The following is a 26,144-nucleotide window of genomic DNA, read 5'->3' on the forward strand; positions in this document are numbered from 1 at the left end:
GAGCAAAGTTTGCCTTGGACAACTGGTTGAATGACGATACTACTTGCCAAAACGGAATGTATTTACAGAATGCAGCTTAAAGTACGCATCAGAGAAGTGGTAGTTCTTAGTAGCATCTAGAACTGAAACGCCATAGAACAGTCAGGGGGAGATGTCAATTAGGCATTTGTTTATGGAGACCTGGCATGAGGTCAGGGCTGGAAAAGGTAGATTTGGGAATTGTCAGCAAATAATGTTATCTGAAGCCATGACGTGGATGAGATCACCTTGGGAAAGAGTGCAGAGAAGTAAGCCATGGGATCTGCCCAAACACTGAAAGGTCCAATTCAAAGAAATGAGACAGCAGGGGTGCCTGGGTGGATCAGTCGGTTAAGCATCCAACTCTTGGTTTCAGCTCAGGTCATGATGTCACAGTTTGTGAGTTTGAGCCCTGCACTGGGCTCCACGCTGATGATGTGGACACTGCTTGGAATTCTCTGTCTCCTCTCTCTGCCCTTTCCCCACTCGCACTGTCTTTCTCTCAAACTAAATAAACTTAAAAAAAAAAAAAAAAGAAATGAGACAGCAGAAGAGTAGGGGCCTGGGAGTGGTGGGAAAACCAGCAAGGGCAGAGTTCAAAGGAAACTCAAGTAGAGTAAGTGAGTAAAGGATGCTCTCAAGGACGGAGAAACCAGTTATGTTGCCAGGAGACAGAGTGAGGTGAAGACAGAGAATTGTCCTTTGGCTTTAGAAGACATAGGTCACTGGAGACCCTGATCAGAGCTCCTTTAGTTGAATGATGTAGGCAGAGGCCTGGGTGGAGTGGGTGCAAGGAGAAGTGGGGAGACACTGACAGAAATAGTGAGTACAGGCACGCATTTAAAGAACAGAGAAATGAATGGCTTGGTGCTTGGAGGAGGTTGGGACAGGGATGCAAGCTGGTCAACTGATTGCTGTGGGGAGGTGAAGGGTTCTTATCTGAATGTGCCCATTTTCACTGTCAAGGTCAGGGGGATGGTTGAGGAGAGAGATGAGAAATAGAGTAGAGGGAGAGAGAACAGGAGAGAACAGGAAACTGACTTCACAAAGGAAGTGGAGAACGATTATCTAGAAGTCTTGAGTGCCCACTTGACACCTGTGCCCATATGCTTGGCATTAGTCAGTGGCTCAGAAGCAGGCATAAAGCCCACATAGAATGTCACTAGGAATTGGAATTACAATATGGCACCTGCATATAACACTGAATCGAGGCAAAATGGAGGCACATAACACAGAATGGGAACTCGGGGTTTTCTTGGTTTTTAAGGGAGTGTTTATGGGATAGAACCATGGAATCTTAGCAGAGGAAGAGGGTGGAGTGGTGGTGGTAACGTACCATGGACTGGAAGCCTTGAAGAGGGTGAAGGATCGCTATAGAGTGAGTACTGGGGATGATGAGTTGGCGGGAGAGGAATGGTTGAAAATGAGATTTTGGAGGTCTCATTACGAGAGAAAATATAAATGCTCTTACTATTTATTTCTTATCTCATCCACTTCAAATTTTAATTTTTGGTATATCCCTTATAATTTACATTGTGTATCAGTAGACTAATAAGAATTCATGGTTTATAATTAAATAAAAGTGTAGCTTTGGAAACATAGCCCCCTCTCGTTTGGAGGAGTGGGCAATCGGCAAGGCGAGGAGATATCCAGTGTCGGGGGCAGAGTAATAGTATCTGTGTTACAGGTGAAGGCAGGGATGGGAGCTCAGCCCTGTCTGGCTCTAAAGTCTGTGTTCTCTGTCACATCAGGGGTGTAGGTCATGGGACGGAAGTGCTAAAAGATAATTTTCAGGAAAAGGTAAAATCATGACTCTCACATAGATGTAAAAATGAATATATGTTAAAGATTTTATCTAACTCATTCAGTGAAGGAACCAGGTAGATGTTAAAACTGGTTCGAAAGAGATTTCAAAGGAAAACAAATTTGTTTATACAGAGTTATGAAATAGCTCAAAGTGGAAAATACAGTACAGTCAGATAACCCAGAAAGTTGTGCTGTAAACAATGCATAGTTTCCATTGACGTCTAGATTTTTTTCTCCAATAGAAAGTTGAACGGTGTTAATGTGCACAGTGTGTCATCAAAATCAGAACCTAAAAGGCCCAACAGGGATGTAAACAGTTGAGAGCAATCAAGTAATGTTTGGAGAAGTGAGGGGGACACCTAGGGAAGGGAATCAGGATGGGAAGGGAGATGAGGCTGTGAAAAGGAACCATCATGGATGAGGACAGATAAAGACAAGAGTTTACAAAACTCATTTCTTATTGGAAAGTGAGAGAAAGAGTCAGTGTTACTTCTGCTTCCATGTTTTTTTGAAGTTTTTAAATTATTAAAAATAATGTTTACATTTATCAAGAGCTTCCAATGCCTGAAGCTAAGGGGTTTAGAGATGGTTACTTGGGTCATCTCGGGCCCAGTGGGAGCTGGGGTCCTGACAGTGGGAGACTGACCCCAGAGTCCATCTTTTAACTGCTTTGCCCTACAATCACAAAAAAAAAAAAATGGTTATTTTTAAAAGAAGCACTTTTTAGACTTTGCTTAGTGTGCACCATTGATCCAATAACCCTTAGCATTTCTTTTAATAGACACCTGTGCTCTCAGCAGACAAAGAATTCACCAGGGCAACTTGCACTGACTCTGAGCAGAGCCCGAGTCCGGATCAAGAGGACAGCCGGAGGGACAGTGCCTCCCCAGACACAGGGGAAAGCTTGGGTCCCAGGCCCGAGTCTTTCCAAAAGGCCGCTGGCAAGGCACAATGGGACCAGGACATAGAGAGACCCTGGGCCACTTCCTCTATGCGTCCTCAGGATTCCCCCCCTCATTTGTGCAGACTTCAGCAAGAAATGGATGCATCCACATTGGCCACCTCTTTGGAAAGGGATATGAGGCAAAACTGCTATTCAGTTTGCGATATCAGGGGACTTGAAAGGTAAGAATCACCACGTTCGCAGACACTTTGTAAATGGTATGCATTTCATTGCTAGAAATTGCAATCAGTTAATAACTGTGTTCAGATGCTTACTGGGCCCAGGACTCTGCTAGGCCTTTGGAGGGGAGGTGGGAAAAAAAGAAGCATAAGGTTTGGAGTGGCTGCAACCATAGTTTGTGAGCTTTTGGGAAAGCTACCCTCACCCCATGGTCCCCTAGTACCCTTGGAGCCTGCGGATGGCAGGCCTCTGTTTTTTCCCAGCACACAAACCTTTGTGGTACATTCTGCATGGCCTTTTAAAGCATTGTGGTAAGAAAGAAGGTCCCTGGTATGCATCACCATTTTTTATTGCTAATGTTACACTTTATAGTCAACACCAGCTTAAAAAAAATCTATGTCTTCAAACACTAGACTGAAACGTTCATTTTCATAGCCCCTTTTAAAAAGTTCGTTTATTTATTTTGAGAGGTGGGGGCAGGAGGGGCAGAGAGAGAGGGAGGGAGAGACTCCCAAGTAGGCTCTGCACCTTCAGCTCAGAGCCCGATGAGGGGCTCGAACCCACGAACCGTGAGAGTCAAGAGTCGATGCTTAACCAACTGGGCCACCCAGGTGCCCCATTAATAGCCATTTTAACTCAGGCTTCATTTTGTGCCCATCCCCCACAAGTATTTCCAGTTTTCCATCCTGTTCTGCTGAAAAACATTCTCTTTGATTCAATTTGACGGTATTTATCATGTAGAGTCAAGGTGCAGGGGAAACTGTTAGGAGCAGAGAGAAGGTACAAATACTAAGAAAGGGTGAGATACTACTTCGGGGCATGTGCTAGCTAGATACACAGGCACAAAGCAGGCAAATAATGAGGAACAATGGTTTGTGTTTGACGTTGTATAAACCCACTGCTATGAAATGGCTCTTTTTTGTTGCTCATCCTGGAAGACTAACTAGGGCAGATCTGTAGGGACTGATAGGTGACATGAAGTCTGAGGCAGCAGGTGTAATGAATGCAGTTAGGCAGGGCGAGATCTGTGACTAACAGGTGCCAGGCATGTGTTCCCTAAAAGCATCCAGACACAATTTTTATAAGTATACTGCACCCGCCAAACAAAAACTAGTGTGCCAAGTAGAACAGAGTGGGCAAGCACGATTCACCAGTAGAATTCATTTTCATTGTCTGAAAATGCATAAATACAAGTGTATTTATAGCTTCTTACAATTGCATTCTAGGCAGTAATAGATACACTTGATCACATGATAAAGGAAATAATCTACAAAGGTTTATCCAAGGACAACTATTAGTGTTATCTTATAGGAAATATAGAAGGAACTGTACTTCCTTATAGGCATGAAGCTCCTCTTTTGGATTTTTAAAAGTTTTACTGCCAGAGAGTTCAGGGTGATGGATGGAAATGGCAAGCATTGGATTATAAGGTGACTGTGGGTTTAGGTACAATACTGGGGTTTAACTTGCCATGTGCTTGTAATCTGATATAGTTATCCGCTATTAATAATTGGCTTGTTTGTTTTTACTAATTGTTAGTTTGGTCACTGTTTCATTCATGGAGTCACAGAATCTGGGGGTTGTTCGATAAAAAATGATCTAATCCAACCTCATATCCCGTCGTGAAATCTGTTGTGTAATATCCCCGCAGTAGGGGGCTTGCTTTGCTTGAATACTTCCAGGGATGCAGAACTTGCTACCTCTTTTTTTTTTTTTTAAGGTTTATTCATTTTTTAGGGACAGAAACAGAGCATGAGTGGGGGAGGGGTAGAGAGAGAGAGGGAGACAAAGAATCCGAAGCAGGCTCCAGGCTCTGAGCTGTCAGCACAGAGCCCTATTCGGGGCTCAAACCCATGAACTGTGAGATCATGACCTAAGCTGGTCGGACACTCAACCACCTGAGCCACCCAGGCACCCCAGAACTTGCTACCTCTTAAAGTGGCCCGTTTTATCACCATGTGGTTGTTGATCAGAAAGTGCTTCCTTGTGTTAAAGTGAAATCTGCCTTTTTCTGTCTTCTACTTATACATAGATGCTTGTGTCCTCCTATCTTTTTTGTCATTATTTTTGCAAGAAATAACACATTATATTATTTTTCTGAATCAAATTAAATTTGACTTAGTGTTCCTACTTGAAAGGGTGTACCTGATGTCCAAAATATTCCATCTTTGGAGGGGGTTTTTCTCTCCTAGAGTTACACAAGAATCCTGAGGGCTTTTCCAGAACATTCTGGGAGCGCTTTTGATATTCAGTTGGTTGTGGTTGCTGCCCATGCTTGTTGTCCAGGCCGATGTGGTCCAGGGAGCCACAAGTAGGACAGTCTTACTGTTTCTCTGTCCTGGCTCCCTCCATGGTCAACACCTCCCCTTTGCACTTGACCTTTCCTGTGATGGTCCTGGTAATGACGATGCTCTGTCTTCTCACATTTCCTTACTTCACTTTTACCATGTTTTCTTCCCCCTATTCAGGGACCTTTCTCTGTCTCTGAAGGAAGGACTCAAACCACGTTAGCTTCTCCTCTAATGGGACACTAGCTTGCTCTAGATGCATATATAGTGACTGTCTCCTATGGGAAGAGAAGCACGACACATGCCCAGCCGTCTCTGAACACATTCCACCAGTTCCTGGTGGGGTTGTGGCTCTTCACAGATGCCTTTTAGAAGTGTCTGTACCTCAGTTCTGAGGTGGCTGTCCCAGACAACTGCTCTTTCTGCAGTTTAGAACAAAAAGAGCATGGACTCCTTGACTATCTAGCCTTGGCTTCAGCTCTACCACATACTGTGTGTGCCTGGAGTGTTGACTTCTCCGAGCTTGAGGTTTCTCAAATGTAAACAAAGACCACAACAGCCCCACAGGGCACCTCGCGGGTCAAAAGAAGTAACACAGGCAGAGTGTTATCACAGCGCCTGGCTCCTGGCTCGCAGCGGGAACTTAACACAAGTCAGTTTCTTTCTCTTTCTTGAATTATTTCCAGCTAAAGAACAGGTCCTGTCAACTGAAATTCCCAGCAAACTGCCAGAATTTACCGTCTACCAGGTGGCTACTCTTAAAGCCAGGTGGCTGCCGGCACCCCAGCAAGCCCAGAGTACTCATAGAAGATGAGGTTTTACTTTTCCTTCCTTCCTTTCTCTTTTCTTTTACAATTGTATATCTGGAGACTGCCATATCGCAGTAGATCTTTAGAAAGCATGTTAATAAAGCAGTACAGTATATTTCCATGGAGGAAGGTTAGAACTGTGTGCCTGCTGGAAGGATGGCTTGGCACTTGGCTAGAGTTGCATCTTATGCAAGGTTTATTTCTAAAGTTAGGGCATAAGGCAAAAATCACATCAAGTCACATCTCCCTGGAACATCACTTTGGAAGGCGCAATGTTATTTGCTCCCTTGGTAGGGGGACAGATCACCTCTTCTTTGGTTGAGCCTCAGGTGAAGGGCCTTGCTGTCTGCCAAATGGTTATCTTTAAATGCTGGACTCAGAGGAATGAATGGGGATGGCAGATTCAAGGCTTCCACTTGGCCTAGGGGCTACCACGCCCTCTCCACACACTCTGACCCCCTCACCTCTTGCAAGGAGCTTACTAGAAAGATTGGAGGAAGATGGTGGCGGGTGGTAAAGGGTGAACTATCAGGCACTGCAGTGGCCCGTGGGCACGTGTTGCCACCTGCTTGTCCTCTGCCTGGAGGGAGGAGGGGGGCAGGTTCCTGCTCGGGACAGGGTGGGGTGTGGTGTGGGCTGGACCTCAGCAGCAGGCTGGATTTCCCATTTTCTGATGAAACTTCCACATTGTCCCCTTCCATGTTTACAAGAAAATGCATTTTCTACACAATTTGGTCAAGTGCTTTAAGGTTTTAAACTGATTTTTCCTCAAAGTGCATAGTGATTTTAAATATTACTTTCTTAAAGTGCGTGTTCTCCTTTTATTCCTGGTAGCATACAGTCTCCTTTTTGTGCATGTGAATGTGCATATATTTACATGAAACACACATTGACATATACCTGTAGGTCTCCTGAGCAGAAATAACGTCTTTTTGACAGTGAAACTCAGGTTGGGACAGACATGCCACTTCTCCCAGGGAGGAGGACAGGCTCTCTGGGGGGTCTGGGGGCCTGTAGCTATTGAGGGGCACCAGAGCTGAGTTTACAAGAAAGAGGCGTTTCGAGAAAGGGAAGGGAGGACAGCGGGCACATAATAAAGCCAACCCATTGCTTTGGGTGTGGGGACAGAGGCTGATAAATGAGGATTTGCGTGTTTGGTGAAAAGCTAAACCTGTGCATTTTTTTTTAGATTTTCCTACTCACCCTCTCTAACCAGGCTTTCGACAGATATTTTCTGAGCACATTCTCTGCATGTTTGAAGCACTGTACAAAATGCTCTGCCGTCTGTGTGGACTGCTTTTTCTAATCAAAAGGCGTGTGTGGTGACCTTTGGGCAGCCCCTGGAAGGCTTATTCTTCATGTTGTGTCTGCGTCTTCACCGCCAGACAATGCGCCCCACTCACCGTTCATCTGCCTCCTGTGTCACACCGGGAGTAAATGTCACTCCAGCTGGCTGCCTTTCCAAATAGGCACTTTCTCAGCGCTCAGAAAAGGACTCGATATTTGCACAGAGTGCTTTGAAGGTCACCTGCTTGAGTTGTTCCCAGCCTCCCGCTTTGGCCCTTTCCCTCTAACCCCCCTCTGTTGAAACGGCATTCATAGTCATAGCGATAACAGCCCCTCCTATTTACTGAGGACTTACCCTGCACCAGGAGCCATGGATGGATGTACCAGAATTATGTATTCTAAGCATCTCAGAAATCCTATAAATTTCTCGACCTTCTCACTTTTCAGATGGGAAAACTGAGGTCCCAGAGAAGTTAATAAGCTTTCCCGAGAACCGAAGTCATGGCCCAGAACTGAGGCATAGCTCTGCTTTTGATGCCATGTCCTCTGGCAAGTCCCCCATGGTCTCCTGGCCTCCGTAAGGAGCTCCCCTTGCTCCCATAATGCTCTGTGCTGCCGCTCCTATAGCACTTTCTCCCTGGATTGTAACATTTGTTCACCACTCACTCTTCCCATTAAATCAGGGGATCCTCAGGCACAGGGGCCATCCATATCTTATCCAATGTTCAGAACAGTCTCTGGCAGGAGCTGTTTGGACCCTGGCTGGCTCTCCTATGATGTGCTGTGATGATCATCCTGAAAGCAAGGCAAGATGGGGAGAGGAGTTTCTTATCAATGCTGGAAGACACATGGGTTTCTGTTTTCTAGTCCTGAATTGGACAGGGATGATGAGGAAGGGGACATGTGCCATCTACCTGAAGCCACTTCTCCCACTGTGGAAAATGAAGCCTATCTTACCATCAACTCTGCATGGGAAGGCCAGCTACTCTGTGAAGAATGTTTGGAGGCAGATTCAGGGACCATTCCCTTGCCACAGTTCTGTTCTTGGAGTGCCCTCTCGGAGTCTTTGCCTGCAGAAGAGGCTTGTGAGAGTGACAGTGAATGGGAAGACCTGGAGGAGGCTGTGGACCCGGAAGATGGCACCCTCAGGTGGGTGTCACTCTGGGTGGACTGAGGCTGGGCTCAGTGTTCAGTCCACTTTGGCTGGGTGATGGTCTATGGGCATCACCTCGTTCCCCTTGCATCCCCTCGGAGGGGGGGGGGGTCACACCTCGTCATGGCATTCACCACTGCCCATGTTCCATGACAACACCCTGTAAGATAGGGTCACTGTCATTCCCATTTGGGACTTTCCCAAGGTCACACAGTGGGTAAGTGACAGCCATAAATCATTCTAGCTCTTTTATTCCATGGACCACATGTTCGGGGCCTTCCTCTGCTGCCATCTATATGTGGCCCAGTGCCCTGTCTCTTTTGGGAGGGCTGCTTGTTAAGTGCTCATTCCTCTTTTGTGTGCTCTTGCCTACCCTTGGGCTACATAGATTTCAGAGAAGTGTCTCGGTGCCCTGTAGTGCAGTCCTTCTCAACAGCCTCTGTGGCTCACAGCGAGCTCTTTTTTGATCGAGAAAGTCATTCTGTTAACTCAGGATGCCACCAGAAGTTGGGACTGGGTCAGAGAGCTGGAGGCAGATTGTACCGATGAAGACGAGGGAAGAGTAAATATGACAAAAATCCTCTGACTAGGAGCAGAGCGGGTTAAACTCTTGACAGGTTGGTAAACCCACCCAACGTTCTGGTAAAGTGCCTATAACATATGTTGTTCCAGTATTTTATTATTTATTTATTTATTTATTTATTTATTTACTTATTTAAAAATTATTTTAAATGTTTGTTCATTTTTGAGAAACAGAGAGAGAGAGAGGAAGAGAGAGAGATAGTGGGGGGGGGGGGCAGAGAGAGAGAGACAGATAGACAGAGAATCAGAAGCAGACTCTGTGCTATCCGCAAAAAGCCTGACGTGGGGCTAGAACTCATGAACCCGGAGATCATGACCTGAGCCAAAGTGGGATGCTCAACTGACTGAGCCACCCAGGTGCCCCTTTTTCTTTAAAAGAATTTTTTAGGGGTGCCTGGGTGGCTCAGTTGGTTAAGCATCCCACTTCAGCTCAGGTTATGATCTGAAGTGAGTTGTGAGTTCGAGCCCTGCATTGGACTCTGCGCTGACAGCTCAGAGCCCGGAGCCTGCTTCAGATTCTGTGTCTCCCTTTTTTCTCCTCCCCTGCTCGTGCTCTATCTCTCTCTGTCTCACAAAAATAAATAAACATTAAAAAATTAAAAAAAATGTTTTAAACATTTATTCATTTTTGAGTGTGTGTGTGTGTGAGAGAGAGAGAGAGAAAAAAAGAGAGAGAGGAGGGGCAGAGAGAGGGAGACAGAGAATTGTTCCATTATTTTAAAAATGCTAAATACTCAAGAAACTTTCATATAAACACATTTTCAAGGCACCTTGAAACTTACCGAGGCATCAGCTCATGAAGATTTGGGTGTACCTGAGACAGTCTTGTTCACTTTTAGCCCATTGTGTCATAGCTACATATTCACCACAAATGACTGACCTGGATTTCTTAGAGGACAATGGCAGGCAAGCTAATAAGGTGGGTGGCTATTTGAAATTTAAATATGCCAAAAGGACTGGTTCTTATCTGAAATAGGAAGCAACAAGTTCATAGAGGAGATCACGTGGGGGCTTTGAAGACCGTGCCTACCATCCATGGGAAAGTTGGACACTGACGGCTTTGGGGATGATGCAATGATGGATTCATACAAGTGGAGCAGGCAGGGTGTGGCTTATATGTGGAGGGAAATATTTCCAGTGTGGGCTCCTCAGGGCTGGGGAGCTAAGAGAGGATGGGGTAAGCAATGCTTTTGGGACCTACAGGGAAACAAGTAAGGACCCCAAGTGTCAGTACTTATGAAATGTCCCAGGAAATCTGCTGTTCCTCTGGAGACTGGAGCAGGTAGCAGAGAAGAGACAATAGGGCTTTTTGGTTGGAGGGGCTCAGGCTCCAAGCCTGCCTCCATCACTTACTAGGGGGGTAACCTGCAGCAAACGACTTTTAAACCATCTAAGACTCTGCTGACTACCAAATGGAGATAGCAAAAGCTACCTCATTCTGTAAGAGAGGACAATGCGTGTCAAAGGTTTAGCACACTGCCTGGTGAGGAAGAACTCAAGAAGTGTTAGTGCATTTTAGTCATAAATCACAAAGGAGACTATCTCTCCAGTGAGATGGTGCAACCTTAGGAATCCATTCAATACTGGGTTGTTTTTTTTTTTTTTTTTTTTTTCTGTGCAGACAAAGGAACTGGGCAACTTTGTCAGACTTGCCCTCTAACTTGAGGGGCGGGAAGAAGTATTGGTCCATGGCAAGGGTGCCAGGATCTGGGTAGACTGAATAGCTCTCTGCTATGACAGTGGCTTGGGATGTCATTAGGCCTAGGCTGTCATTAGCCCCTTATCCCACCCTGCTGATAGAAGGCAGGCCTGCAGGGAAGTGCTTAAGTGAGCTCTCAGCCTGGGCTCCTTGGAGCAGCCCACAGATGAGCTTCAAGGCATCTGTGCATCTCTACAGTTAGAATATTGACTTGCATGCTTCTTTTGGAAAAAGCAGCTCTTTTTTTTTGTTTGAAAAAGCAACTCTTAACATTCTTTAAATTCTCTAAGTGGTCCACAATCCCCTAAAGATTAAGGATCTCTGTTGTATATATTCTCTCTTTCATCCTGGAAGTGGGGAGGGTATAAAGAGGATTTTCCTTATGGATGGAGTCATGCATTCTTTAAAACCATATAACAGATTATTTTCTTTGGTCCTTTTAGACAATGAGATAATAAATAATTTCATTTAGCCCTCATATCAACTTTGAAAGATATTCTTATTCCTCTTTTATAAATGGCACTTAGAAGGCTTATTTAATTTGCCCAAAATCACACAGCCAGAAGGGGCAGATTCACGCTGCATCTGTCTGATTGAACTCTTGGTGCACTTTTACATTTCCTCTAGAATGTGTGTTCCACATGCACTTGTGTAACACACATGTCTTTGCCTCAGATGTCATGAGTCCTACTAGTTCTGTCACAAAATATTTCTCTCTTAGGAGGCTAAAACAATCCCTGCTGTCTGGTGGGATCGAGAAGGCAATTAAACTGTTCTCTTTGGGAAAGGCTAGGGCCAAATGGTGAGGCCAACCAGTAAAAGCTGCCTATTGTTTTAGGTGAACAGAGAAAGTTGGACAGTCACCCAAGGCAGAACCCAAGGTTTCTGCATGCACATCCTTTTGACAGTGATCACATGGAAGAGGCCTCAGGTGCCCTTGGTCCGGAGAATGTATGCACAAGCTCTACAACCAGGAAAGAAGCCTGTGGGTCCCCGAGAAGGCAACATGGAATGGAGGGTCTGGCCCAGTTGAGAACTAACTTCAAGAAGATCATGCCTGTCAGTTCTGAGACTCATTTTGAATAGTGGTCATGACCTCTCCTCGGTTCTGGGGTTTATGTCCAATAAAGCTTGGTGTGTGTGTGTGTGTGCGTGCGTGCACAAGTGCGCTCACAAGGGCTTCCCCTTGTGAAAGGATTTGAGAACCAACCACCTATGTCAAGATAAGCCAGCCCAGGGTGAGGTCTCGCTGCTGCCCTGGTACACACCTTCTGGGACAGATGCAGTGTTCCAGTTTCCACTCTTTAGTTCTCCATTGGTTGAAGGAGTTTCCATGGCCTTCAAAGTGCTGTCAGTTCCCTCAAGGGAATCTGCTGAGAGACGGCTCAAAAGCCATGGGAGTAATGTGTTTTGACATCTTTCTGTGTTCCTCCTGTGCAACTCCATATGGTTGTAGATTCTTTTAAAAGCATTTTCCTTTTGAACTCCACGACCTGATCCTAAAGATTCTATGGAGGAAAAATAAGATGGGAACATGTAATAAAAAAGAAAGAGCAAAGTGGTAGATCTGGCATTATCAGATATTATGATATATAGCCACGGCCATAATAAGAAGCTAATATTACGTGGGATTAGCTGGTGGACACAGTGTGCGCCAAGGAACACGCATAGCATGACGCAAGAGGGGATACGTGGCAGTCAACATTTCAACATGGGGAAGGAAGACGCCTTCACACACATAACTGGAAAAGAGGATTTGATTCAAATCTCACTTCATCTATTACAATTACAGACCGTTTGATTAGGAAAAAAAAAAACAACACAGAGAAAAGCTGGTGAAAGCAGATTCTAGTCTCACCAGATCTACACAGGAATAACACACTTCTTCTGGCCTACAGCAATAAAAAAGCACAACAAGGAAGAACTAAAGAGTTGACAGTATAAAGAACGTAAAAACTTCTGTGCAGCAACGATGACAAAATTAATGTAGAAATAGGTGCAATGGATGGGGAAGCACTTACATAATTGTGAATAAAGATTAATACCTATAATATTTAGAAATCCCATTATAGTTTATAATAGATTAATAAAGGATTTCAGTAGCCGGTGTACACAATAAAAATGCAAATAGTGGACAAATACATATTCTGTTTAAAAAAGTTCTTTTTAACGTTTGTTTATTTTTGAGAGAGAGAGAGACATAGTGTGAGCAGGGGAGGGGCAGAGAGAGAGGGAGACACAGAATCCGAAGTGGGCTCCAGGCTCTGAGCTGTCAACACAGAGCCCAGACATGAGGCTTGAACCCTGAACCATGAGATCATGACTTGAGCCGACGTTGGACACTTAAGTGACTGTGCCAGCCAGGCACCCTGACAAATATATAGTCTAATCAAAATAATCTCAATGGATTAGTTTGTGTTCACATTTGCAAAATTAAAAAAAATCCTATCCAATTTTGGCAAAATTTGGGTGAAATTGGTATAATCAGAAATGCCAAAAGCCATATAAATGCTTATGCCCAATACCTCACCGTGCCAGTCTTCAGAATTTATCCCAAAGGAATAATTCAGAATAAGAAAAAAATACCCACATATTTCAAGATGTTCATTGGAGTGCTCTCTCTGAAAACAACTTGAAAATGGTGAAAATCCCTTAGAATACAGTAATGTTAAAGACAGTTATGTCAGCATGGTGAAAAGATTGAATAGAATAAAATATGGTGATATTAAAGACAGTATGGTGAAAAAGAAAAGTGAGACAATTATGGGATGGTAGCATAATGGGATATTATGTAGCGAAGAGGACAATAAACCAAATACGGAAAGTCATGACTTAGAGCAGTGTTTGGTATAACAACATCAAGTTGCAAGTTGAAATGGGGTACTGATGACATCCACAGAAAGGCATATGCACATACACACAGACTAGTATAGTGAGGGAGTAGAAATCACCCAGGGGTTGGATGATAGATTAAGAGAATACATTTTGTTAAAAAATACCTTTACTTTTCTGTATTTATTACTTGTATAACGAATTTTAAGTTGAAAATAAAAAGACTGGACCAGAAAAAAAAAAAAAAAAAAAAAGAGAGACAACAGACAAACACAAAGGTTTAGAAAAGCCTATGTTCTAAAATTTAATTTACTAACTCTTCTCCATGTGCTTTGATTCCTAATTTCTTGTTTTCTTTATGAGAGAAGTCTGATAGATCCATTGCCTTGTTTTGTTATTAATTAAAGAGAAATTCCGGGCATCTGAACAGTCTTGTTTCAAATGCATTCAGGGCTGGAGCCAGCTTCCTCGGTGCACTATTACACGGTTTCACAGACCTCAAGTTTAGGGAATTAATCAAGCATGCAATGAAGTGAATAAATAACAGTATTTACAATTTTGGAACTGCTTGTGCTCTGCTGAACCCTGGTTGCTTATTTCCTTTTTGGAAAAGAAATGGATGCCTACAGGTTCAAAATGAATCTAGTCCTCCTCCTTAGGGGAAAGGACCCCCCTTCCCCCCAGGGCTGTTAACCCATTTGAGCCATATCTCATGAAGAGCATGTTAATTTGCCTTGGGTGGACTTGACTGCAGCTGCTACTTGCTTTGTTTCAGGGCAAATGTTGGAAAGGACAGTGCAGTCCTAAGGGACTCAGACCACTGAGCGCAAACTGCTTCCCTGCCTGGCTTCTGCATTGCGCATCCTCAAATCTGGCTGTACCTAAGTCAAGTCAACTACAGAGGGTGTTAAAAATACAGCTTCACTGGCCTCACCCCTGGAGACTCTAAACCAGCAGGGTTGGGGTAAAAACCAGAGAACTGTCCTTTTATCAAGCTCAGCAGAGGATTGTATATATGGCCAGATTTGGAAAGCATGGATGCACACTCTTCAAGATTTTGCTTGGCTCTCCCATCCTTCCTCTCTGCCATAAATATTTATTAAGCTTCTGTTATGTGCCAGTACGCCATGTGTATGAGGTTGCCCAAACATATACACGGTCACCACTAAATTGTAGAGCTAAGGCGGGCTTCCCAAGTCCACTTAGCAAAGATGTGAATTCTCCCTGACAAAGTTTAATTTAGAGGTGTAATGGGATTCCTGTCAAGTTCCCTTCAAGTTATTTCGTAGATATAGACAAGTGTCTTCTAAAATTTATTTTATGCATTTTGTATTTTAAATATAATTTATATAAATAAAAAATACGTTCTGAAAAGTCACAGGCCCTAGAATAACTAAAATAATCTTGAACATGTAGAATGAAGTGGGAGGAATAGCTGTGTCCAACATCAAGGCTTACTAGATAGCTACCTTCATTAAGTGTAGTATGGCAGAGGGATAGACATACAGATCCATAGAATAGAATAAAGAACCCAGAAATAAACCCATACATATATTTCCAACTGATTTTTGACAAAGGTGCAGAAGAAATTTAATGGAGAGAAAGTAGCCTTTCAATAAATATTGCTGAAACATTTGGACATCCACAGACCAAAAAAAAAAAAAAAAAAAAAAGGGGGGGACTGACCTAAATATCACAACTTGTACAAAAATGAACCCAAAGTGGATCACAGACTTAAATGTAAATGTAAAACTATGGGACTTTCAGAAAACAAACAAAAACAAGAAAGCCTTGGGATTGAGGGCTAGGCAAGGAGTTCTTAGACTTGACATCAAAAGCATGACACATAAAACGAAAATGGATAAATTGGTATTTTGCTCTGTGAAAGATTCTATTAAAAGGGTGAAAAACCAGGAGTGTCTGGGTGGCTCAGTTGGTTGAGCATTTGACTCTTGATTTCGGCTTAGGTTATGATCCCAGGGTTGTGGGACAGAGCCCTGTGTTGGGCTCCATGCTGAGCATGGAATCTGCTTAAGATTCTCTCTCTCTCTCTCTCTCTCTCTCTCTCTCTCTCTCTCTCCCCCCCTCTCCCCCCCCCCCAATCCTCTTTCTTGTTCATGTGTGCATTCTCTTTTGCACTCTCTCTGTCTCTCTAAAAAAAAAGAAAGGTGGGGGAAAGTATTTGCAAACCACATATCCAACAAAGACTAGTATGTAGAATATACAGAGAACTCTCAAAACTCAACAGTAAAAAGCCAAAATCCAATTAGAAAATAGGCAAAGGTATGAACAGGTATTTCCCTGAGGATTATATACAGGTGACAAGCAAGCACAGGAAAAGATGTTCAACCTTATTAGCTATTAGGGAAATGCAAAAATCAAACCACAATAAGGTATCTCTATATACATATCAGAATGGTAAATAAATAGTGACACCACCAAATGCTGGTGAAGATGTGGACAACCTGGGCCACTCATGCATTGCCAGTGGGACTGTAAAATGGTGTAGTCACTCTGGAAAATAGTTTGGCAGTTTCTTATAAAAAAGTAAGTATGCAGTTACCATGAGACTCAGAACTTGAGATTAGGCATTTATCTCAGAGAAGTGGAAACATTTTCGTACAAAGATCTGTATATTAATGTTCAGAGAAGCTTGATTTATAATAGCCCCAAACTGGAAATAATCCAGATGCTTTTCAACCAGGCGAATCATTAAACAAACCATGGTATATCCATACCCCAAAGGGTGAATTATGCATGTTTGGATGGTTCTCTGGAGAATTCCGCCAAGAAGCCAGTCACAAAAGTGTGTGCAGTATGATTCCATTTGTATGACACTCTTGAAGTGACGAAGTTCTAGAAATGGAGAAGAGATTTATGGTTACCTTAGGTTAAGGAGGGAGCAGGGAAAGAGGGGGCAGGTATGTGAGTGTGGTCATAAACGGCAGCAGGAGGGACTCTGATGGTAATGGTTCTATATCTCAACTGTGGTGTTGGATATATAAACCTACCCATATGATAAAATTGGATAGAACAGAACACACACACACACACACACACACACACACACACACACACTCAATCTATCTGATTGAGAGATAGATCAATGTTAATATCCTGGTTGTGATACTATACTAGTTGTATAATAATAAAGTTGTTATCCTTAGAGCAAACTGGTAAAGGTCCAGGGCATCATCTGTATTGTTTCTTATAACTGCATGTGAACCTATAATTACCTCAAAATAAAAAAGTTTAATTAAAAACAATGGTTTTCTCAACTCTGCTTTAACCATATTGTGGCTGCTCCACGTACTGGCAGCGTGGGTTCTGCATTAAGTCATAGATCCATTGACCAAGAGTGAGAGCTCTCAGCTTCTGCCGCCAGTCTGTGTCTGACTCTCCCACAGTACATCTACATCATGCTATTGCTGCGACACTTCAAGTATATATATTTTTTTCATAAATTGCAATTTCATCCTTCAGCTACACAAATCTCGGCTGCCGAATAAGTGACTCAGCTTCAGAGTCAAGCAATCCTAGAGAGAAATCATCAGGAAGAATATCGGAACAGCTCTACATGTTTCTGCCCCATTTTCCATTTGACACACATTCACTGAGTACCTACCATATAGCAGGCTCTGGGCAAGGCCCAGGGGGTAGAGATGACCATGGATGGCAGTTACTTGCTGGGGGCTTGTGTCTTGTGAAGGAGATAAAACACAGACACGTTACTATCAATGGGAATAGTGCTAGAATGATGGTATAGAAAAAAGTAATGTAGAGAGAAAAGGGATTTTTTTTCCCCAGAAGTAAATATTAATGCTACCTGAGGGGAGGGTCTGCAATGGGGTAGCAAGATGTTCCTCTAAGAGGAGAGGCATAAGCCTTGAAGAGCATGGGAATGATTCAGCATAAAGACAGAGTAAGCAGGGGGCTGAGAGGCAGGAGAGGAGCCGAGGATGGGGTGTGGACAGATTATGAACTAAGCTTGGCTTTTCAGCAGTGTTTGTTATAATAAGAACTCTCATCAGAAAGATTAGTCTGGTTTGTGGGGTGGAGGAAGGATTGGTATAGGGAGAGACAAAAAGTAATCAGATCACTTTGGAGACCATTGCTGATTCCAGAGCAGAAGGAATGGTGGGCCCATCAACTAGGATGGGGATGATCAAGGAGTATCATATTTGGTGATCAGTTTGGTTTTATACATTCTGAATTTGAGATGTCTCTGGATCTGAGGTACCCCAGAAGGATGTTTTCATTAAGATGGGATCATCATGAATTCCACTGCAAAGGGCGCCATCACTGAGGGCTCAAGGTAATGCCATGGTGTGGTTTTACCTACAAGAGTTTCTGTAGAACAGACCCTAAGGCTAACAGTGCTATGAGGTGCTAACATATAAAGGGAGCAGCAGCAGAGGGACAGTCCCATGCAGCGGTCTCCCTTCTTCATTTGGTGAACTTCTCCAGTCACCTCCCCTGGCAAGCCAGCAGCACTGGTGATCACCCACCCATAGCCTATAAGGGTTTAGAGGGTAAGGAGGCCAGGAATGGACAATTCCCCTGAAAACAGATGTTGGAATGCTATGGTATTTTCCCTTCCATACCTGTGAGGGAGGGTGGTGCTTTTCCCCGTATGAGAGAACTTTAAGAGAATAATTTATAAGGCTTGATGTGTGTCTCCTGAAGTTGGAGGTGGTGGTGGTGGGGGGGACACACGGGTGTGTAGCTGCATCTCAACAGACTCTAAGCCAAGTGTGGGTGATGGTCCAGTGAGGCCAAAGAAACGACCCAGACACAGATGTCAAGACATCGGTTTACTCCTGCAACTTACATACAAGGAGTCCGTAAGTGGCTGACTGGACAAAGCAACCATTGCTGGGATCTACATGCAGCAAGCTTTTATAATGTAGTAACTAGCCTAGCAACTATCTGTAGACTCTCCTTCCTACATGGCCAGCATTCCAAGGAGATGAAGGTCTGCTGTCTGGACATTCTTCATTACAAGGGAGACGCTTCGGGTTGATTACCCCCAGAGCCCCTGACCTTGAATGCTGAACAACATGTTCTTCTGCATATTCTGCTTGATGGGAATATACAAGGAGGATGGGATCTCTGCATTCTCAAGATAGCGATGAACATGGACACTCACAATGTGCTCGCACAAGCTAGCTATCCAGCACGTACCGGACAAAAGTCTTCGTGTCTAATCCATGCCTGAGCCATGTAAAGGTGAGAGGTGATGGCAGAAAAAATAAGCCTGGTGGGGGAGCAAAGAGAAAAAGGACTGCCCAGGAATAAATTGTCATACACTTGGTAGGGTAAGGACGTGGAAGCTTTTCTTATAGTCAAGTGGCCCTACAGGTGGGGCACAGCCTACAGCTCTTGTAAAATAAGTAGGCATGACCCAACCAGAGTGAGAGAGAGAGAAAGAGAGAGAGAGGAGTGTCAGAGCCTCCGCTCACACAGAGGGTGTGTCAGTGAGAATCCTAAAAAGCCCCCTTCTGTGGCTGATACATTATACAAAGGTGGCCTTTTCTCCCTTTGACAAATCCCTCATCGGGGGACAAAAACCAAGTTGGCATTTTGGCCCCCACTTACCCATTTGTCTGGCACCTGTACTCATAGCACAGACTACATAAACTCATTGGTACTCTGGAGTGGGGGAGCAGAGGGAGGGCATTGTAAACAGCTGTCCAGAGACAACATCACCCAGGCAATGGAGTTGCGCCTGGAGACACCTTGCAGGGGAGTTGTTGGGGAAGTCACAAGATTCTCTCCCAGCACAAACAGCTGACTCAAAATACCTGCAGAGCCCAGAGGGCCCAGGGCTGCGTTCCAGCTGCAGAGATATCAGGCACTGCGTCTACAAAGTAGGATGTGGGTGTGAAGCTGAGTGAGGAGGAGAAACTGATATGTCCATTTCCCACACCCGTTTCCAACCCAAAGCAGTCCCAGCCTCAAGGGCAGAGAGCTTAACAGATCAGAAGACAGAGGGAATCTTACACTGAAATGGGACTGTTCTGGGTGCTCATAGTTATGGGCCTGCCCAAGATTTGATATACAAGGGCCCAGGAAAAAGATGCATCTGGATATCGAACTTGAATGGCACTGGAAGGAAACAAAGACGTTGTCTTCCATGTGCCCCCTATTCTGTCTAGCTAATAAGATGCAATCAGCTGATGACATCTGTATTCTTGCTGTAGAGCCCAGGGCTTGGCACAGACCAAGCGGTAATACATGAGGGTTGAAAGGCATCTATCCAGCTCCCCTGTTAGAATCTGTCAGTGTTTGCAGTTCACTTTCTGCCACATCATGATTTTACTGTTAATAAGTAGAGCTGGAAGCGGAAGGCGGGGCATTTATGTACAAGAGTTGGTGACAGGCGAGCCTGCCAACTTAGCGACTCTCCTTGTCAAAGCCTCCGGGTTCCTTCCCTCTCCGTGTGGTGTGTGCCTGCGGAACGATGGGCTGGTTGACACTCTGCAAACAGATGAGCAGCAGCTAATGGTCAATCAATTAATATTTATTGGGCATCTACCATGTGCCAGGCTCAGGGACCTGGTGGGGAATTCACAACGAGGTAAGTGTGTGTCCTTCTGCTCTTTAAGTAAAACAGTTTTCGGCTCCCACTGGGCTTTTTATTGGCGTTGCACTTTCCACAATTTATTTTTATAGAGCCTTTTATGTGAAGTGTCTCAAAGCTAAGCAGAGAGAAAGAAACACACAGAAAGGCCCCATGGCTTCTTCCAAGCTCACGATCCCCATCCACTCACACTTGGTGGCGCTGGGTGTGAAGAACATCATCTAAAAATAAATCAGGCTGCCAAGCAGAGGCCTGGGCCGTGACGGATCCGACGGAAGGGTAGTGTTGCTGAAAAGATTCTTTTCTTTCCTGCCGGTGTTTCTTATTCTTAGTTATGTGCTCTTCCCTGGGTCAAACCAAGTTTAGAAAACTCTGGACTTGAGCGTGGACCTTGCGGACTGTGAAAACATGCCTTTGGGTTCTGAGGTCCTGGGTGCACGCTGCTTACTGGAGTCTGGAAGCCCCTCATGGGTCCTCTCTGATTGTGTCTGGAGACCCATGGCTTGGGATGAGGGGCCATTTTGTCAGTAAATTCTTGTACTTGAAAGAAGCAGAAGGGCCCCACCTCAGCAGAGAGCAGGTCTTTGGCTGGCCTTCAGGTGCATCCAAGAGGGAGCCTGGATGTCCAGACCAGGGGTGGGGGTGCAGACTGTGAGATGACACAGTCAGCGTTACCTCTTTGTGCTGGTCACTGCTATTCCCCCATCTGAGCTTTCCCAGGGATCTGTAGTGAGCCCCAGGCAAAGCAGGACAGGAGGAGGTGGTGTCTGGGGCGGGGGGAGTGGGGGGAGCAGAGAGGGGATAACCAAGAGACTCCATAGCTAGCCTGGAAAGGGAACCTGGATGGATGGACTACGAGAGGCAGAACTGGGCTGGAGGACCACATTGGGACCAGGCCTGCAGTAAGCACCAAGGGTTGTGTGGTGAAGAGTCCTGTAAGGTTGAGTTCTGGAGCCCAAAGGAAAGGGAATATTAGCAACCTAGTCTCCTAGACCTGCTTTTGGAATGACCGTGACATCAATATGCCTGGTCTAATTTGTGGAGGGTATCCAGCCTTACCCACAACAGGATAGAGACCATGGCTGCAGCAGGTCCTTTGCTTAGAGAGAAACAGACAATGAGAGATAGAAACAGTCAGCACAGAAACTCTGGAAGATCCACAGCCCTAGCAAACTCTGTGAATCCATCCTTCTGGGAAAGGGAAACAGGATTTAGCACCAGACACAGTGCTGGATGCTTCTGTACTTTGTCTCATTAAGCACTTACAACCTTATGGACTCTTTTTAAGTTTATTTATTTTGAGAGAGATAGCATGAGCGGGGGAGGGGCAGAAAGAGAGGGAGAGAGAGAATCCCAAGGAGGCTCTGTGCTGGGACTCAATCTCATGAACCATGAGATCATGACCTGAGCTGAAATCAAGAGTGTGCTTAACCGACTGAGTCATCCAGGTGCCCCTGGACTTTTGTTTTTTTTTTTTAAAGAAACTGAGGCAGAAATTAGGAAGTAACTTGCTCCAGGTCACCAGCTATTCAGTAGCAGAGCAGGGATTGAAATCTAGGCCTGCAAGACTCTTTGCACTACTGGTGACTGGTTAGACACAAGAGTTTGAAAAGGCCTCCAAAGCATGGCAGAAAGTTTGGTAACATACTACATCATTCTTTCAATTTTCCACAGAAGCAACCAAGAAAAGCCTTCTGGGTTGGTGGCCTCTGAGATTATTGTGTGGTTTAGTGGAAGGTTGGTGGATAGAGACCTCAGGATCCACTTTGACCAAGTGTTCATTTAGTCTCCATTCGGGGATTTCCTGACGCTGTGGGTGGGAATTCTTTCTTCTGTGTGTCCCTAAGATAGCCTTCTATGTAGGGACATATAACAGTATACATAACATTTCAATTCATTCATGCTGTTCATGTTTGTGAAATGGTGACCACGGCAGACTTCTGATATTAGAGACTATGAAAAACAAAAGATACATCAGACAAGGGGGTCCGTCTTTAAGAGGAATCTTACCCTGACACTGGTACAGCTTGCCTGGAGGGTGCCTTGGCTGCTAAGGGAAAACCAGGACTCTGATGGAGAGAAGGCAGCTACCTATTGTCAGTGACTCCTAGAGCAGGAAGCTGACCCCTCCATGCCTGGACAGAGGGTGGCCGTTTTTGCTGAGTCCGCCTTCAGCTTAAAGATATGGCTGTCTTCTTTGGACCAACACTGACGACCGTGGGCTGAGCCAGGCAGGTCTTGTCATGACTTCAAGGGAAATGGATCTGCTAGAATGGCTCGGGTCAGGACCAAATGGAGACAGATGTACTCACCAAGATAAAAAGATTCCAGCTTCGTGGATTGAGGCAATGTTTACATCCTGAATTGCCCCTGCACCGACGATCCGAACAGAAACTCTCAACCGACCTGTAGCCAACCGACCTCGCACTCCGGCACGGGTTAGTGACTTCTGCAGTAGTCTATCCTGTCCAACGTTCCTAAATACTCTGTCCTGCTCTGACACTGCAAATCCACTTCTACTCTGGCCGCTCTGCGACTCAGTAGAGGGGGACAGTCAGACGTACGTATGAACCAAGAGGCCATCCCTAGGGAACAAAGTCAGTGGTTCAAGATGTGGGCATGGCTCAGAGAGTTGCTGGCGTCAGGGCTTAGTTTAGGAAAGGGGTATGTACAGCGGGGTGGTGGACCAGCGACCCGCAGGGAGGCGTCAGCTGGGTCCGCAGGGAGCGCTGTATGGCCTTGAAAGGCCAGCAGGGGAGGTACTGCAGGCTCCAGCCAGGCCAGCAGAGGGCGGTGGCGCAGGGTGAGGCTCCAGTGCGCAGGCTCGCAGGCGTGGCTGGGATTGGGTCTGCGGGCTCCCGCGAGAACCCAACTGGCAAGGCGGGCTGGGGGCGGGCAGGGGGCGGTTGGTGCCAGGCAGGGCGGGGCAGGCCAGGTGAGGAATGGTGGCTGGGGCCAAGTGGCAGCGGGGAGGGTGGGGGAGGCTGCTGCGCAGCAGCGTGAGAGGGCCGACTTGGGCTCACTCGGTGGCCCGGAGAGGAAGATGCCTTTGATGCCCAGGGGCAGAAGGAGTGTGTTGTGGCCCCAGTCCCCAGGAGGCCTGCAGGTGCTGGTTTTGGGCAGGCCCTGGGCAAAGAGAAGCCAAGGAGGCGGGGGGGGGGGGGGGGGGGGTGGTGCGGAGACTCAGCCTGCGTAGTGTGATGTCCAGCTGTACTGTGACATGTGTTGTGGTTCCTGTGTGTGTGACAGGTTTGGGGCAGGAAACACTTTGGCTCTGTGGTAAAGAAAGGCCTTGAACTCTCATTGAGAAGCATGGAGCTGATATGATTGGTAAGAAGCCATAATCAGATACTAAGACATGGTATGGTCCTCGCTGGCCTGGGCTGGGGAGGTTTCAAGGCCAAGAACTCTGGTCTCACTCAAGGCCCAATGAGGGTTGAGGGGCCTAGCAAGAAACAGAGCATTGATTCATCAGTTAATTCAGCAGCTAGTTTTGAACACCTCCTGTGTGCCAGGCACTGCTTTCGAAGTTGGGAATATACATGAACAAGATAGGCAGGGCCCCTGCTTTGATGGAGTTATAGTCCAGGGGGGAAGATAGCTAGTCAAGGCTGAGTCCTGGGTTTTTGCCTCGCCTACTCTTTTGCCTTGCTGTTTAATGAGATGGGGAAAAATGTAGGTGGGGTGTAGGTTTCATTTTTGGAAGGGGTGGAACCAAGAATTAATGTTTTGAATATGTTAGGTTTGAGATGCCTACTAGGTTTTCCCCCAACGTGTGACATACAAACAACATAGTTGGAAAGAATTTTCCACTGAACTCTCTATACCCGCCACCTAGGTCCCACCACTAACATTTAACCACACTTGTTCTTGTTTTTTTTTTTTTTTTTCCTCACGTATTGATTTATCTCTCCATCCCTCTCTCCATCTGTCACCTTGTAGATTTATTTTGTTTTATTATGGTGAAATATACATGACAAATCTAGTAGATTTTTAAGTTGAGATGCCAGAGAGGCCATTGGAAATTTGTATCTGAAGTCCTGCGCGATGTCAGGGCTTTGGAATCACTACCACATAGATGGTATTTAAACTAAGGGACTGGCTGAAACCACCTAGGTTGAGAGTGTACCCAGAAAAGAAAAAGGGAAGCCAAAAAAAAGAAGGAAGTGGTGGTTAACTGTGGCAAATGCCACTGTGTAAGATGGATTTGGAATTAGGATTTTAATCATTTTAACAAGAATAACTTTTTGGACTAGAGGGGCCTTTAGGTCAAGTGGGTTTTTTTTTTTTTTCCAAGATAGAAGAAACTAGAATATATTTATATGCCAGTAGGATTGAACTCCTAGAAAGGGAGAAATGATGCAGATGAGAGAGGGGAACATTGCAGGGGTAGGTCGTTGAGTATCTGAGAGGGGAGGAGATCCAGAGCAGGTGGGTGGTTGGCTTTGAATTGATCAGGAGCACATATTCCAGTATCACTAGAGGGGAAGCTGAGACAACAGGTGCAGATGCAGGCAGGTGGTAGTAGCACCATCTGTCTGTAATGCAGTCATTGACTGAAAGGACAGTAGGGGAGAGGAGAAGAGGTGTTAGACTCTTGAGGAGACGCATGTGACGTAGTCCTTCCGCAGAGTGGAGAAGTGAAGTGATTAGGGAAATGGGATTGGACTGTCAGGCAGTGTTGAATACCTGTTCGAGGTGTGTAGAAATGAATTCAGAGTGAGATCGACCAGTGGGGTTGTGTGGTTTTCTCTGGGAATGTTAGCCCCTGGAACGGTGTTTTGAGGATTAGATGAAGCAACATATGGAAAACATTTAATAAGTGGCAAGCACATGATGAATGTTACCTATTTTTGAGCTCTTGTTTTGTTTTTCTTTTGGTTTATGCAAATATAACCAGGGGAGGGGTGCTGACCTTTAGCAACTGACAGGGTCCTCTCCATTCAAACCTGAGTCCACTGTTTGCAGCTATTTCAAAGTCTGTCTCCTAGTGTGTTGTATTTATATAGCCTGATAATTGGGGATGTTGGCTAAAAAAGGCTAAACTATAGCAAACGGGGCTGTCCCTGGCAGACTCATTCAGTCTTGGCCTGGATGGGCTGGGGCTTTGTCACAGTAACAGTTACAAAGTTCTCGTGAAAGTCTGTTTTGCGTTTCCTATCGGGTCTGATATACTGGGACTTTACAGAATCTACAGATCTAAGATCACCAGAGAGGATTTTCAGTTTAGTAGGTTGTCATTTCTCCCCAACCACTTGGGCCGTATTATGGTACAAATAACAATAATGGCTGACATTGACAGCTCTTAAAAATAATCAGGTACCGTTCTAAGCACATCACATGCATTGTCTTGTTTAATCCTCACCCCAACTCACTGAGGCAGGTACTGTCATCTCTATTTTTCATGTGCAGAAATGGCACAGAGAGGTTAAGTCACTTACCCACAGTACACATAGTCTGATATCCAGTGTTTGCTGCGGACTAACTTAACATTTTTTTAAAATTTTTTTAAAGATTGTTTGGCCATCACTCATCTACTAGTTAAGGTAACAGACTGAAGCAAATTGCCTGGGTTCAAAAACTGCCACTTACTGGCTCTGTGTCTTTGGACAACTCATTTAACTTCCGTGTGCATTTTTTTTTTTAACTCATGAAATGGGAATAATAAAAGTACAGTATGTGCTTAATAGGGTTATTTTGAGGATCACATGATTTATGTATTTAATAAGCTTAAGAATAATGCCTGGTTGTTTAAATGCTATTACCATCTGTCTGGTAATGCAGCCAGGGTGATAGGTGTACTGATTGACTCCCCTAAAATCATTCACTAAGGGTCCTGCTGCTGGGTTTAGTAGAGTTTGAAAATTACAGGGCACTCTGTTAATGCTCCTAATTAAGAGATCACCTTTCCTTAGATTTTATTATGTCCGAGGGAAGCAAATTTAAGTTTGCCTCTAGGTGCAG

The 26,144-nt window shown here is 45.0% G+C and overlaps 2 protein-coding genes and 1 long non-coding RNA gene across 13 annotated transcripts in view; 2 read left to right on the plus strand and 1 right to left on the minus strand.

The window, feature by feature from the left end:
• The window catches only part of FRMPD2 (FERM and PDZ domain containing 2), a 101,082-nt gene extending 89,017 nt beyond the window's left edge, over window positions 1-12,065 (plus strand). For 3 of the 6 annotated variants that reach the window (XM_078434501.2, XM_078434502.2, XM_078434503.2), the window contains 3 exons: window positions 2,606-2,949; window positions 8,199-8,480; window positions 8,978-9,226. In XM_078434501.2, coding sequence (XP_078290627.2) covers window positions 2,606-2,949; window positions 8,199-8,480; window positions 8,978-9,050 — 699 coding nt within the window. In that variant the 3' untranslated portion in view covers window positions 9,051-9,226. Of the gene's footprint in view, window positions 1-2,605; window positions 2,950-7,233; window positions 7,384-8,198; window positions 8,481-8,977; window positions 9,227-11,603 lie in introns of those variants that run through there. The other 3 variants (XM_060642231.3, XM_060642232.3, XM_060642228.3) reach the window with 2 other exon arrangements.
• Window positions 8,021-22,964, minus strand: LOC132685192 (uncharacterized). Of its 3 annotated transcripts, none has more exons than XR_013550492.1 (4): window positions 22,493-22,964; window positions 16,336-16,453; window positions 12,034-12,273; window positions 8,021-8,126 (listed from the first exon to the last, which is right to left on the minus strand). It is a non-coding gene; the product is annotated as an uncharacterized LOC132685192 (long non-coding RNA). The 3 variants fall into 3 exon arrangements; XR_013550493.1 differs by lacking the exon at window positions 16,336-16,453 and adding an exon at window positions 17,223-17,297; XR_013550491.2 differs by lacking the exon at window positions 22,493-22,964 and having other exon boundaries at window positions 16,336-16,846.
• Window positions 22,965-23,426: 462 nt separating this feature from the next.
• Window positions 23,427-26,144, plus strand: part of PTPN20 (protein tyrosine phosphatase non-receptor type 20) — a 103,645-nt gene continuing 100,927 nt past the window's right edge. For all 4 annotated transcript variants that reach the window (XM_081790516.1, XM_081790515.1, XM_078434498.2 and 1 more), the window contains exon 1: window positions 23,427-23,510. The gene's annotated coding sequence lies outside the window, so the exon portion shown is untranslated. The remainder of the gene's footprint in view (window positions 23,511-26,144) is intronic.

This window comes from Panthera onca, chromosome D2 (assembly GCF_046562875.1).
Source record: "Panthera onca isolate mPanOnc1 chromosome D2, mPanOnc1 haplotype 2, whole genome shotgun sequence".
In the NCBI taxonomy this organism is placed as follows: Eukaryota; Metazoa; Chordata; class Mammalia; order Carnivora; family Felidae; genus Panthera; species Panthera onca.